This window comes from Oncorhynchus mykiss, chromosome 23 (genome assembly GCF_057628025.1).
Source record: "Oncorhynchus mykiss isolate SJ-2025 chromosome 23, ASM5762802v1, whole genome shotgun sequence".
Classification (NCBI taxonomy): Eukaryota; Metazoa; Chordata; class Actinopteri; order Salmoniformes; family Salmonidae; genus Oncorhynchus; species Oncorhynchus mykiss.
This window is the reverse complement of record NC_143044.1, coordinates 3,215,723-3,227,870: the sequence shown is the minus strand read 5'-3', so window position 1 is coordinate 3,227,870 and position 12,148 is coordinate 3,215,723. Positions and strand designations below refer to the sequence as shown.

Sequence of the window (12,148 nt, the reverse complement as noted above, 5' to 3'; positions counted from 1 at the left end):
TTTTTGTTGTATTTTCAGGTTAACATTGAAAAGCACTAATTTTAATCTGTGAGGAAGTGAAAAAAGGAACATGTGACAACTATCAGGTGTGTGTGTGTGTGGGTGTGTGTGTGTGTGTGTGTGGGTGTGTGTGTGTGTGTGTGTGTGTGTGTGTGTGTGTGTGTGTGTGTGTGTGTGGGCGTGTGTGTGTGTGTGTGTGTGTGTGTGTGTGTGTGTGTGTGTGTGTGTGTGTGTGTGTGTGTGTGTGTGTGTGTGTGTGTGTGTGTGTGTGTGTGTGTGTGTGTGTGTGTGTTATTGGTGGTGTCAAATATAATGACTGTTTTGTGGTCTTCGTATGTTTGCTCTATCGTTATTGTTTTGACTTGAGGTTTGTTTTAGGTTTTGTTGTTACAAACCAAACTTTGTGAGAAGAGATGACTCATGTCGCAAGCACTAGTTCATTTCTACACAAATTACTACAGGATACAGTCTGCATTTCTTTCACACTCCTCTCAGGGGAATGTCTCACTGCTGTAACTGTTTTAGGAAGTGACACCGTGCCACTCAACATCAGGAAACTGTTTCTATTAATAGGGGGTTAGTTCGTGAAAGCTGTTCATGCGAAGAGCCTAAATTCAGCAGGAAAGAAAGAAGGGCTTAACTCCAAAAAGTGAGGACAGCCATTGACAAGGACAGATGTTTTGTGCTGTGGGGTGAGTTGATGCAACTGTTCTCAAACTTCACAATGGATAGAGTTGTCTCGTCTTCAGAAACGGGTAAGAAGTGAACTTGTTGAAGTCTTAAATGTCTTTCTTTTTTTGTCCGATGTTAGCCTGACAACAACATACAAATTCTAATTGTACAAACCAATACTATAAGCACTCACTGCACACTGTAGAACCTATTGTTGGTCAATCAACAATTCAGCGGGGAAGAAAGAAGGGTTTGGTTTTAATGAATGTTTTCTTTGAGAAACTTAAATATGACATATACCTAAAAACGTTTCAAGAATCTGTTAAAATAGCTTTTTTGTAGTTTGACTGAATGTAAAACCATTTACAGATCTGCTTTCAAAATAAGGAAGTTAGTGTTTTACTCTTCCTGTAGTTAGTTAGCATTGGTGCCATGTTTCTGCATGTCATCTCAGCAAAAGTTTTGCAAAACCATTTCTGTACATTATGATTGAAGCGCATTTATGATTGCGGATAATAATGTTGGTTCAAACAAATGACACGTGTTTCTTAATTGTATGAATGTAGTGGTTTCTGACAATAAAGAAGCCATACTTATGCTGTTTCTTTAACTCTTAGGTTTACAGGGATGAACTTGGCTTGATGAAGTACGGTCATGAGTTGCAATAAATTACTCTGGTCAATGTTTGTTCAGCTCCCTATTGACTGTACTCAGTGTTGACATCTCAAACAGGACGCTTATTGATTCTTCTAACCACATCAACCTTGAAATCTCATAGCTCAGGCTGCTTTGGACACTTGGCGTTGTGTACAGTTTTAGTGCAACGTTTAGCATAACCCCAGCTTTAGTACCCTGACTTTTCTCTTTCTCAAGAGAACAACATAACTATAAAGATAATTTGATATAAATGTAGGCATATTAAGTACAGTTATGTTTATAAAAGTTATAGATCTTTTAATAATTCATTAATAAAATAGATCCCATAATTTGTCTTCCAGCGATGTCTGGATTCCACTCCACGTGCGAGCTGTTGATTGTCCATTCTAGCGAGGCTCAGGAATGGGCAATGTATCTGCAAAAAATCTTGAAGTCTTCGCGGAAGTTTCCCAAGAGGTCTATCGTATTGTATGCAGTTGACTGTGCTGATCAGCTACATGGATGTGACCTCAACATTTTCCGTAATAGTAAATGCATTGTGCTGCTACTGACAGCCGCATTCGTAGACATTCTAGATGACCCTGAAGTCCTGGCCACTTTTCAGAGACTCCTACACCCTCCACACAGAGTGGTGGCGCTGTTGTGTGGAATATCAGAGGATGACATATCGACTGAATGGTTTGAGGACTGGCAGAGCTGGAGAAAACTTTATCCTGAAGATGAACCTGCTCTCTACATCTCCACCATTCTACAATCCATTGCTGACAGTATGTTCACTATAATACCCTTATAAAGTTTGGGGAAAGTATATTACATTTTTAAATTTTTTTTTTACCTTTATTTAACAAGGCAAGTCAGTTGAGGGCAAATTCTTATTTACAATGACGGCTTACACGGCCAAACCCAGACAACGCTGGGCCAATTGTGCACTGCCCTATGGGACTCCCAATCACAGCCGGTTGTGAAACAGCCTGTATTTGAACTAGGGTGTCCGCAGTGACACCTCTAGCACTGAGCTGCAGAGCCTTAGACCACTGCGCCACTCAGGAGCCAGATACAGCCAGATTCTCATAACATTCAGACATAGGTTTACGTTTTGATTTTTGTTTCTCTGTTTAAAGTGCATGTAACCATTATTGAATTATACTCAGAAAATTACATACCATCTAGAACTTACAGGCTAAACTTTCAGTTCATTAAACTCACCCATTTCACAATTTTCAACTGAGACCTACCGATAGGTTTTTATTTTGACTTTGTATTCAAAAGGTAATACAGAAGAGGCTGGACATGATGTGGAAGCTATGGCAACAACAGAAGCAAAAATCCCTGTGGTCCAGAACCCCAAAGCTGAGGGGACAGAGGATGAGTCAGTGACAGAACCAGAGTGTGTCCAGGATGAAAGTGACAATGTGAGAACAGAGGTCCACCCAAACCAGGCAACGAGCCCCACACATCCCGCCTGCCTCACTGTACAACCAAACAGAGTTCTATGTGGGGTAAGAATTGCTTAACATACTATATAGACAAGGCTGTAATGGCACTGAACAAAGTTCAAAGATTTCTTCTGGACAGCACAGCATAAGGAAAGATTAATGGGACATAACCGGTACAGTGCCTTTAGAAGGTGTTCAGACCTCTTGATTTTTTCCACATTTGTTGTTTTGCAGACTGAATTTTAAATGGATGAACTTGTAGAAGAAAAAGAGGAGGAAGGGAAGCGCTGCCAAGGTACACAATAGTAGATTTTGGTAGACAGAAGGTGCACTTTGGTAAAAGGGGTAAATTGGTTATCAAAAAGAAAGGAGGACCAAGGCACTCTTCATATAATTAATTAAAATTACTTTATTTGTATGGCATGTTCAATAGAAACAAAGTTTTAAAAATCTGTGTTTTGGCTGCATGGCCTTCATCAGGGAGTACAAAGAAATGATAATACAATGTCCTCTTTTAAACAGCTTTTTCCAATCAGCCCTAATTAGAAGAGGGTGTGGTTACAACATTGATTGGACAACACCTAGTAAGCAATACTATACACATTAAAAAGTGAAATACTGTAGATATCTTATCAACATTGTTTACTCCAAGCTAGAAGCATCAGAACGCCTAGAAAGGTAGTTCTAACCTTAAATATGACTGGGCAAAGTGCCAAGAAAAGGAAAGTAATCTATTACATAGTACACAGCAAACATGTACAACAACAGTCTGAACATAAACCATAAACTCAGCAAAAAAAGAAAAGTCCTCTCACTGTCAACTGCATTTATTTTCAGCAAACTTGTATGAACATAACAAGATCCAACAACTGAGACATAAACTGAACTGAAGTTCCACAGACATGTGACTAACAGAAATGGAATAAAGTGTCCCTGAAAAAAGGGGGAGGTCAAAATCAAAAGTAACAGTCAGTATCTGGTGTGGCCACCAGCTGCATTAAGTTAAGTACTGCAGTGCATCTCATCCTCATGGACTGCACCAGATTTGCCAGTTCTTGCTGTGAGATGTTACCCCACTCTTCCACCAAGGCACCTGCAAGTTCCCAGACATTTCTGGGGGGAATGGCCCTAGCTCTCACCCTCCGATCCAACAGGTCCCAGACGTGCTCAATAGGATTGAGATCCGGACTATTCGCTGGCCATGGCAGAACACTGACATTCCTGTCTTGCAGGAAATCACGCACAGAACGAGCAGTATGGCTGGTGGCATTGTCATGCTGGAGGGACATGTCAGGATGAGCCTGCAGGAAGGGTACCACATGAGGGAGGAGGCTGTCTTCCCTGTAACGCACAGCGTTGAGATTGTCTGCAATGAAAACAAGCTCAGTCCGATGCTGTGACACACCACCCCAGACCATGACGGACCCTCCACCTCCAAATCAATCCCGCTCCAGTGTACAGGCCTCAGTGTAACGCTCATTCCTTCGACGATAAACGCGAATCCGACCATCACCTCTGGTGATACAAAACCGCTACTCGTCAGTGAAGAGCACTTTTTGCCAGTCCTGTCTGGTCCAGCGACAGTGGGTTTGTGCCCATAGGTGACGTTGTTGTCTGATGTCTGTTGAGGACCTGCCTTAGAACAGGCCTACAAGCCCTCAGTCCAGCCTCTCTCAGCCTATTGCGGACAGTCTGAGCACTGATGGAGGGATTGTGCATTCCCGGTGTAACTCGGGCAGTTGTTGTTGCCATCCTGTACCTGTCCCACAGGTGTGATGTTCAGATGTAAGTCAGAACTGTAGGATAAATAACAGAGCAGACAATGAAAGGGCTTACAATATTTGATTATGACATTTCTCTAAAACAGGCTATAGACTACATGTGCACCACCAAGTCAGAACATTAGGCTAACTTCTGTGGGGGAGAGAGACCAAATTCTTAGGGTGATGGTCTACAAACAGCTTACTACATTCTCTGGATTTATGGTGCTAGGTTGAATCATGACATCAGTGATCTTATAAATCCTTAAACCCAAGCTTGTCTAGCTTGCTAGCTAATATTGTGAAAGTATGATGTTGACATCAGTCTAATCAAAGCTACAATAAATATAACTTGATTTGACATCATTTTATCTGTGGCTAATGACCTTGAGACTTCTTGGACGGACACTTCTAATGTAAATACACTGCTCAAAAAAATAAAGGGAACACTAAAATAACACATCCTAGATCTGAATGAATGAAATATTCTTATTTTTCTTTACATAGTTGAATGTGCTAACAACAAAATCACACAAAAATTATCAATGGAAATCAAATTTATCAACCCATGGAGGTCTGGATTTGGAGTCACACTCAAAATTAAAGTTGCAATCCTCCTAATGCATTGTCTTGCATTAGGAGGAACCCAGGGCCAACCGCACCAGCATATGGTCTCACAAGGGGTCTGAGGATCTCATCTCGGTACCTAATGGCAGTCAGGCTACCTCTGGCGAGCACATGGAGGGCTGTGCGGCCCCCCAAAGAAATGCCACCCCACACCATGACTGACCCACCGCCAAACCGGTCATGCTGGAGGATGTTGCAGGCAGCAGAACGTTCTCCATGGCGTCTCCAGACTGTCACGTCTGTCACGTGCTCAGTGTGAACCTGCTTTCATCTGTGAAGAGCACAGGGCGCCAGTGGCGAATTTGCCAATCTTGGTGTTCTCTGGCAAATGCCAAACGTCCTGCACGGTGTTGGGCTGTAAGCACAACCCCCACCTGTGGACGTCGGGCCCTCATACCACCCTCATGGAGTCTGTTTCTGACTGTTTGAGCAGACACATGCACATTTTTGGCCTGCTGGAGGTCATTTTGCAGGGCTCTGGCAGTGCTCCTCCTTCTCCTCCTTGTACAAAGGCGGAGGTAGCGGTCCTGCTGCTGGGTTGTTGCCCTCCTACGGCCTCCTCCACATCTCCTGATGTACTGGCCTGTCTCCTGGTAGCACCTCTATGCTCTGGACACTACGCTGACAGACACAGCAAACCTTCTTGCCACAGCTTGCATTGATGTGCCAACCTACCTGAGCCACTTGTGTGGGTTGTAGACTCCGTCTCATGCTACCACTAGAGTGAAAGCCGCCAGCATTCAAAAGTGACCAAAACATCAGCCATGAAGCATAGGAACTGAGAAGTGGTCTAGTCACCACCGGCAGAACCACTCTTTTATTGGGGGTGTCTTGCTAATTGCCTATAATTTCCACCTGTTGTCTATCCCATTTGCACAACAGCATGTGAAATGTATTGTCAATCAGTGTTGCTTCCTAAGTGGACAGTTTGATTTCACAGAAGTGTGATTGACTTGGAGTTACATTGTGTTGTTTAAGTGTTCCCTTTATTTTTTTGAGCAGTGTATATGACACCACCCAATGGGGCTTGAACTGCTTAGCTCTTCCTGTGGATTCGGGGGTGACGTAATGTCCCCATGAGTGACAGAACACTGAGCCAATCATTGCGCAACTAGAGAAGATTTCCAACGCCTATGCTCTGTACTTTCGCTGGCAGCCCCTCCACCACAGAAAGTACTGATCTAGGCTGAAACACCTGCATTTTGGAGCGTCCTTACTCAAGAAAGAGACCATGTTTGTTTGCGGCTTTATTAACTCAAGGAAAACATTGTTTTTTTTACATTGTTTGCAAATTGATATGTGAAACAAATTGATGCCAAAATAACATGCAAAACAGGCAACAACAATATACAGTGCCTTGCGAAAGTATTCGGCCCCCTTGAACTTTGTAACCTTTTGCCACATTTCAGGCTTCAAACATAAAGATATAAAACTGTATTTTTTTGTGAAGAATCAACAACAAGCGGGACACAATCATGAAGTGGAACGACATTTATTGGATATTTCATACTTTTTTAACAAATCAAAAACTAAAAAATTGTCCGTGCAAAATTATTCAGCCCCTTTACTTTCAGTGCAGCAAACTCTCTCCAGAAGTTCAGTGAGGATCTCTGAATGATCCAATGTTGACCTAAATGACTAATGATGATAAATACAATCCACCTGTGTGTAATCAAGTCTCCGTATAAATGCACCTGCACTGTGATAGTCTCAGAGGTCCGTTAAAAGCGCAGAGAGCATCATGAAGAACAAGGAACACACCAGGCAGGTCCGAGATACTGTTGTGAAGAAGTTTAAAGCCGGATTTGGATACAAAAAGATTTCCCAAGCTTTAAACATCCCAAGGAGCACTGTGCAAGCGATAATATTGAAATGTAAGGAGTATCAGACCACTGCAAATTTACCAAGACCTGGCCGTCCCTCTAAACTTTCAGCTCATACAAGGAGAAGACTGATCAGAGATGCAGCCAAGAGGCCCATGATCACTCTGGATGAACAGCTGAGGTGGGAGACTCTGTCCAGAGGACAACAATCAGTCGTATATTGCACAAATCTGGCCTTTATGGAAGAGTGGCAAGAAGAAAGCCATTTCTTAAAGATATCCATAAAAAGTGTTGTTTAAAGTTTGCCACAAGCCACCTGGGAGACACACCAAACATGTGGAAGAAGGTGCTCTGGTCAGATGAAACCAAAATTGAACTTTTTGGCAACAATGCAAAACGTTATGTTTGGCGTAAAAGCAACACAGCTCATCACCCTGAACACACCATCCCCACTGTCAAACATGGTGGTGGCAGCATCATGGTTTGGGCCTGCTTTTCTTCAGCAGGGACTGGGAAGATGGTTAAAATTGATGGGAAGATGGATGGAGCCAAATACAGGACCATTCTGGAAGAAAACCTGATGGAGTCTGCAAAAGACCTGAGACTGGGACGGAGATTTGTCTTCCAACAAGACAATGATCCAAAACATAAAGCAAAATCTACAATGGAATGGTTCAAAAATAAACATATCCAGGTGTTAGAATGGCCAAGTCAAAGTCCAGACCTGAATCCAATCGAGAATCTGTGGAAAGAACTGAAAACTGCTGTTCACAAATGCTTTCCATCCAACCTCACTGAGCTTGAGCTGTTTTGCAAGGAGGAATGGGAAAACATTTCAGTCTCTCGATGTGCAAAACTGATAGAGACATACCCCAAGCGACTTACAGCTGTAATCGCAGCAAAAGGTGGCGCTACAAAGTATTAACTTAAGGGGGCTGAATAATTTTGCACGCCCAATTTTTCAGTTTTTGATTTGTTAAAAAAGTTTGAAATATCCAATAAATGTCGTTCCACTTCATGATTGTGTCCCACTTGTTGTTGATTCTTCACAAAAAAATACAGTTTTATATCTTTATGTTTGAAGCCTGAAATGTGGCAAAAGGTCGCAAAGTTCAAGGGGGCCGAATACTTTCGCAAGGCACTGTATATACAGTACCAAAGGTTTGGACACACCTACTCATTCAAGTGTGTGCAAAGATGTTATCAAGGCAACGGGTGGCTACTGAAGAATCTCAAATATAACACTTTTTTGGTTACTACATGATTCCATATGTGTTGTTTCATAGTGTTGATGTCTTCACTATTATTCTACAATGTAGAAAATAGTAAAAATAAAGAAAAACCCTGTAATGACTAGGTGTGTAAAACCCTTTGACTGGGACTGTATTTAATAAAACATTTGTTTATTTATTTATTTCATAAACAGGTGGGGCAGAGCCTTTACAGCCCCACCTGCCCTGGAGGATGGTTTGCCACTGTCCTACTAACCTAAATGACAGAGTGAAAAGAAGGAAGCCTGTACAGAAACATTTTTATCCCCCAAAACATGCATCCTGTTTGCAATTACGCACTAAAGTAAAACTGCAAAAAATGTGTCAAAGAAATTGTCTATGTCCTAAATACAAAGCGTTATGTTTGGGGAAAAACCAACACATCACTGAGCACCACACTTCATATTTATTTATTAATTTTTTGTGAATTTTACCCCTTTTTCTCCCCAATTTCGTGGTATCCAATTGTTGTAGTAGTTACTAATTTGTCTCATTGCTACAACTCCCGTACGGGCTCGGGAGAGACGAAGGCTGAATGTCATGCGTCCTCCGATACACAACCCAACCAGCCATACTGCTTCTTAACACAGCGCGCATCCAACCCGGAAGCCAGCTGCACCAATGTGTCGGAGGCTACACCGTGCACTTGGCAACCTTGGCTAGCGCGCACTGCGCCCGGCCCGCCACAGGAGTCGCTGGTGCGCGATGAGACAAGGAGATCCCTACCGACCAATCCCTCCCTAACCCGGACGACGCTAGGCCAATTGTGCGTCGCCCCACGGACCTCCCGGTCGGTTACGACAGAGCCTGGGCGCGAACCCAGGGACTCTGATGGCACAGCTGGCGCTGCAGTACAGCAGTGTCTGTTTTCTGTTTTCCAACAGACACTGGGAGTTTAAATTCACCTTTCCGCAGGACAATAACCTAAAACACAAGGCTAAATATAATCATCTATGGCATATAACAACGATCAACAAGCAACTTGACAGAGCTTGAAGAATTTTTGTAGGAATATTGTACAATCCAGGTGTGCAAAGCTCTTAGAGGCTTACCTGGAAAGACTCACAGCTGTAATTGCTGCCAAATGTGATTCTAAAAGGTCTCAAGGTTGTGAATACTTATGTAAATGAGATATTTCTGTATTTCATTTTCAATCAATTTGAAAACATTTCTAAAACATGTTTTCACTTTGTCATTATTGGGTATTGTGTGTAGATGGGTGAGAATTTTTTTTTTGTATACATTTTTAATTCCGGCTGCAACGCAACAAGGTAAGTCAAGGGGGAAGAATACTTTCTGAAGGCAATGTACATGATACTGTCATAAGTGTACATTTTTCTGATTATTTCTTGATTCATATCGAGGCGCACACTTAAATTACACTCAAATTATAATCAGCCCAGGACAACTTTATTTGCAAGTGCAGTTCTTTTTGAGCCAACTCCTATTAAGCCTAGAATACGATTGCTTCCAGTATCTGATGTCTCCATGATGACTGTACATGTTTTACAGGACCATGCAACTATTTTCATAATCTTTTCAAATAAACTGGACAACCAATTGAAAATGGAGGTGGAGTTTTCCTCTAAAGATTCAGCTGCAAAACGGGTTTTAGGGATTTTGGAGAATGAATACACCATCAGTGTTAATGCGCCTGGTAAGTAGGCTAACCTTTAGAGACTTTCGATCGCAAAGCTATAGAGAAAAATGTAGACCGCTTACCCAGTCTGTTTCACTTTCACTTATTATTCTATTTCACTATTACATTCTTATTGTGGACATTTCTTTGACCAATGTGAATAACTTGAAGTGATTTGCCAGCCACTATTCTGTACAATAGATAAAGAATGCTAACCCAGATAAATTTTATCTTTACCAGATATGCCAGCAGGAGAGGTGTCACTCACTCTGCATGGCAACGACTCACCAGTCTGTTTGAGGCCTGTAACATACTACACAGCCATGGGAGAAGTCAGTCGTTACCTTGAACTTGCAGCTGCTCCCATGGACTTTATGTGTCAGGTGAGAGTGCTCAGTAATAGAGTGAAAACAGAATACTGAAGACTGACAAACTCTGTTTTCAACACCTCTAAATAATTGATTTTGAAAGGGATAGTTCACCCAAAATACAAAATGACATATTGGTTTCTTAACCCTGTAAGCAGTGTATGGACAAGGTTTGACAGAAATCCATGCTTTGTTTAAGTTTCTATGGCACTGTTTCCAAATTCTAACATTTTATCATTTGTGCCAAATCCAAGTCCTGGTGCCGATATTAGAATTTTGTCCAAATCATCTGAAAGTATCTCAAAATCATTGTGAAGCTCAACAAAAATCAGTTTTAGATGATTTGAACATGATGTATGAAAAACGCTAATATCGGTACCATGACTTGAATGGGATTTGTGCCACAAATGCGAGTCCCTGTTACCATTTACTAGGCTTGCAACAAGCCAAGGTGCTGGGGATGGGCTTAAAATGAAAGCTACGGCCCCAAGCATCAGGGGTTCCATCCCAGTGATAAGCACACATTTTGTGTTTTAACCCTATCCCAAACCTTAACCTTAACCAGTTGGAATTACTGCCTAAACTTAAGTTTCGCTTTCGTTTTTGTGCAGTTTGACTGAAAGCTAACATATGGCGAATACGCTGTAATTAAAAGGGCTTAAGAGGCCATCTCCTGTTGCCTGCAGTTATGTCAAATGTCTAAATATTTAATTGGAGGCTGCACTGCATTTCACACAGGCTAAAGCTTCAAGGAAACCTAAAAAACATTTCTATTTCAATTCTTTAGAACATATTCTATTTCCTTCAATAGTGTGTTGTTCATTTCTATGTTTCTAGGCATTCAATATCACATCCAACGCCACAGAGTCACTTGACAATATGCTGACAGACTCGTTAAAAGGCAGGATTCCTGCAAGTGGAATTCATGTGTTTGGAATCAGACAGATTGAGAAAGACAATATGGCTGCATGTAAGTGCTTTACATTTTGACCAGAAAATATAATGGAATGATACATTTGCTTGTCTACACACTTAACAGTTCTATTGTAACTGCTATTGCGCGTTTTTGTTGTAAGGAAAAACCATGTGCTAGTGTCATGTATTGTCATGTTGTGTCTTGTTTCTGTCCTTTCCCTTCACCCTGTCTCCCTCTGCTGGTCGTTATTAGGTTACCTTTTCTCCCCCTCTTTCCCCCAGCTGTTCCTTGTCTCCTCCTAACTACCTCGTCACCCCTTTTCCCACCTGTTCCCTTTTTCCCTCTGATTAGTCCTCTATATCTCTCTCTGTTTTTGTTTCTGTCTTTGTCGGATTCTTGTTTGTGTTATTCATGCCTGAACCAGACTATCGTCATGTTTGCTGCAACCTTGTCCTGTCCTGTCGGAATCTGCCGGTCCATCTGAGCCTACGTATGTTTTGTTATTAAAGAAGCCCTGTTTACGTTAGTTCGCTTTTGGGTCCTCATTCACGCACCTCTAACAGCTAGCTAGTTTCTAGTGAATACTTACACTACATTGTTGTAGATTTTTCACAAGAGAGTAAAGGGAGTTCCTCAAACAATTCAACTAATCTCAGTCAGGCATTTTTTTAATCATATTATTTCAAATCAAGTGATAGTTGCGGCCAAATATATTGGCGCCATTGCACTTTCCCCTATTTCTTATAAAATAAGTTGACATTTAAACATTTGGCCATCAGACCTTGTAATTGGATTTTCCACATTACATTTTTTTAAACTTAAGTTTACTATTTTAATTGAGAAAATAAAGATAAATGGCATTGCAATATTATTGCCATCCAGGAGCTAGTAATTGGTTGCACAGCCTTTGGCCAAGATAAATACAGACAAATGCGTCTTGTTAACTGCAGCTTTCTACTGGCAATTTGGCCCACTTTTT

General features: G+C 41.6%; 1 protein-coding gene across 3 annotated transcripts in view; it reads left to right on the top strand.

Annotated features, from left to right (window-relative positions):
* The first annotated feature begins 240 nt into the window (after nt 1-240).
* Nucleotides 241-12,148, top strand: part of pik3ap1 (phosphoinositide-3-kinase adaptor protein 1) — a 38,771-nt gene continuing 26,863 nt past the window's right edge. Inside the window, exons 1-7 of one of the 3 annotated variants that reach the window (XM_036960130.2) lie at nt 566-755; nt 1,290-1,318; nt 1,671-2,096; nt 2,599-2,828; nt 9,759-9,903; nt 10,126-10,268; nt 11,091-11,223. In XM_036960130.2, coding sequence (XP_036816025.1) covers nt 1,673-2,096; nt 2,599-2,828; nt 9,759-9,903; nt 10,126-10,268; nt 11,091-11,223 — 1,075 coding nt within the window. In that variant the 5' untranslated portion in view covers nt 566-755; nt 1,290-1,318; nt 1,671-1,672. Of the gene's footprint in view, nt 756-1,289; nt 1,319-1,670; nt 2,097-2,598; nt 2,829-9,758; nt 9,904-10,125; nt 10,269-11,090; nt 11,224-12,148 lie in introns of all 3 variants that reach the window. The other 2 variants (XM_021580182.3, XM_036960131.2) reach the window with 2 other exon arrangements.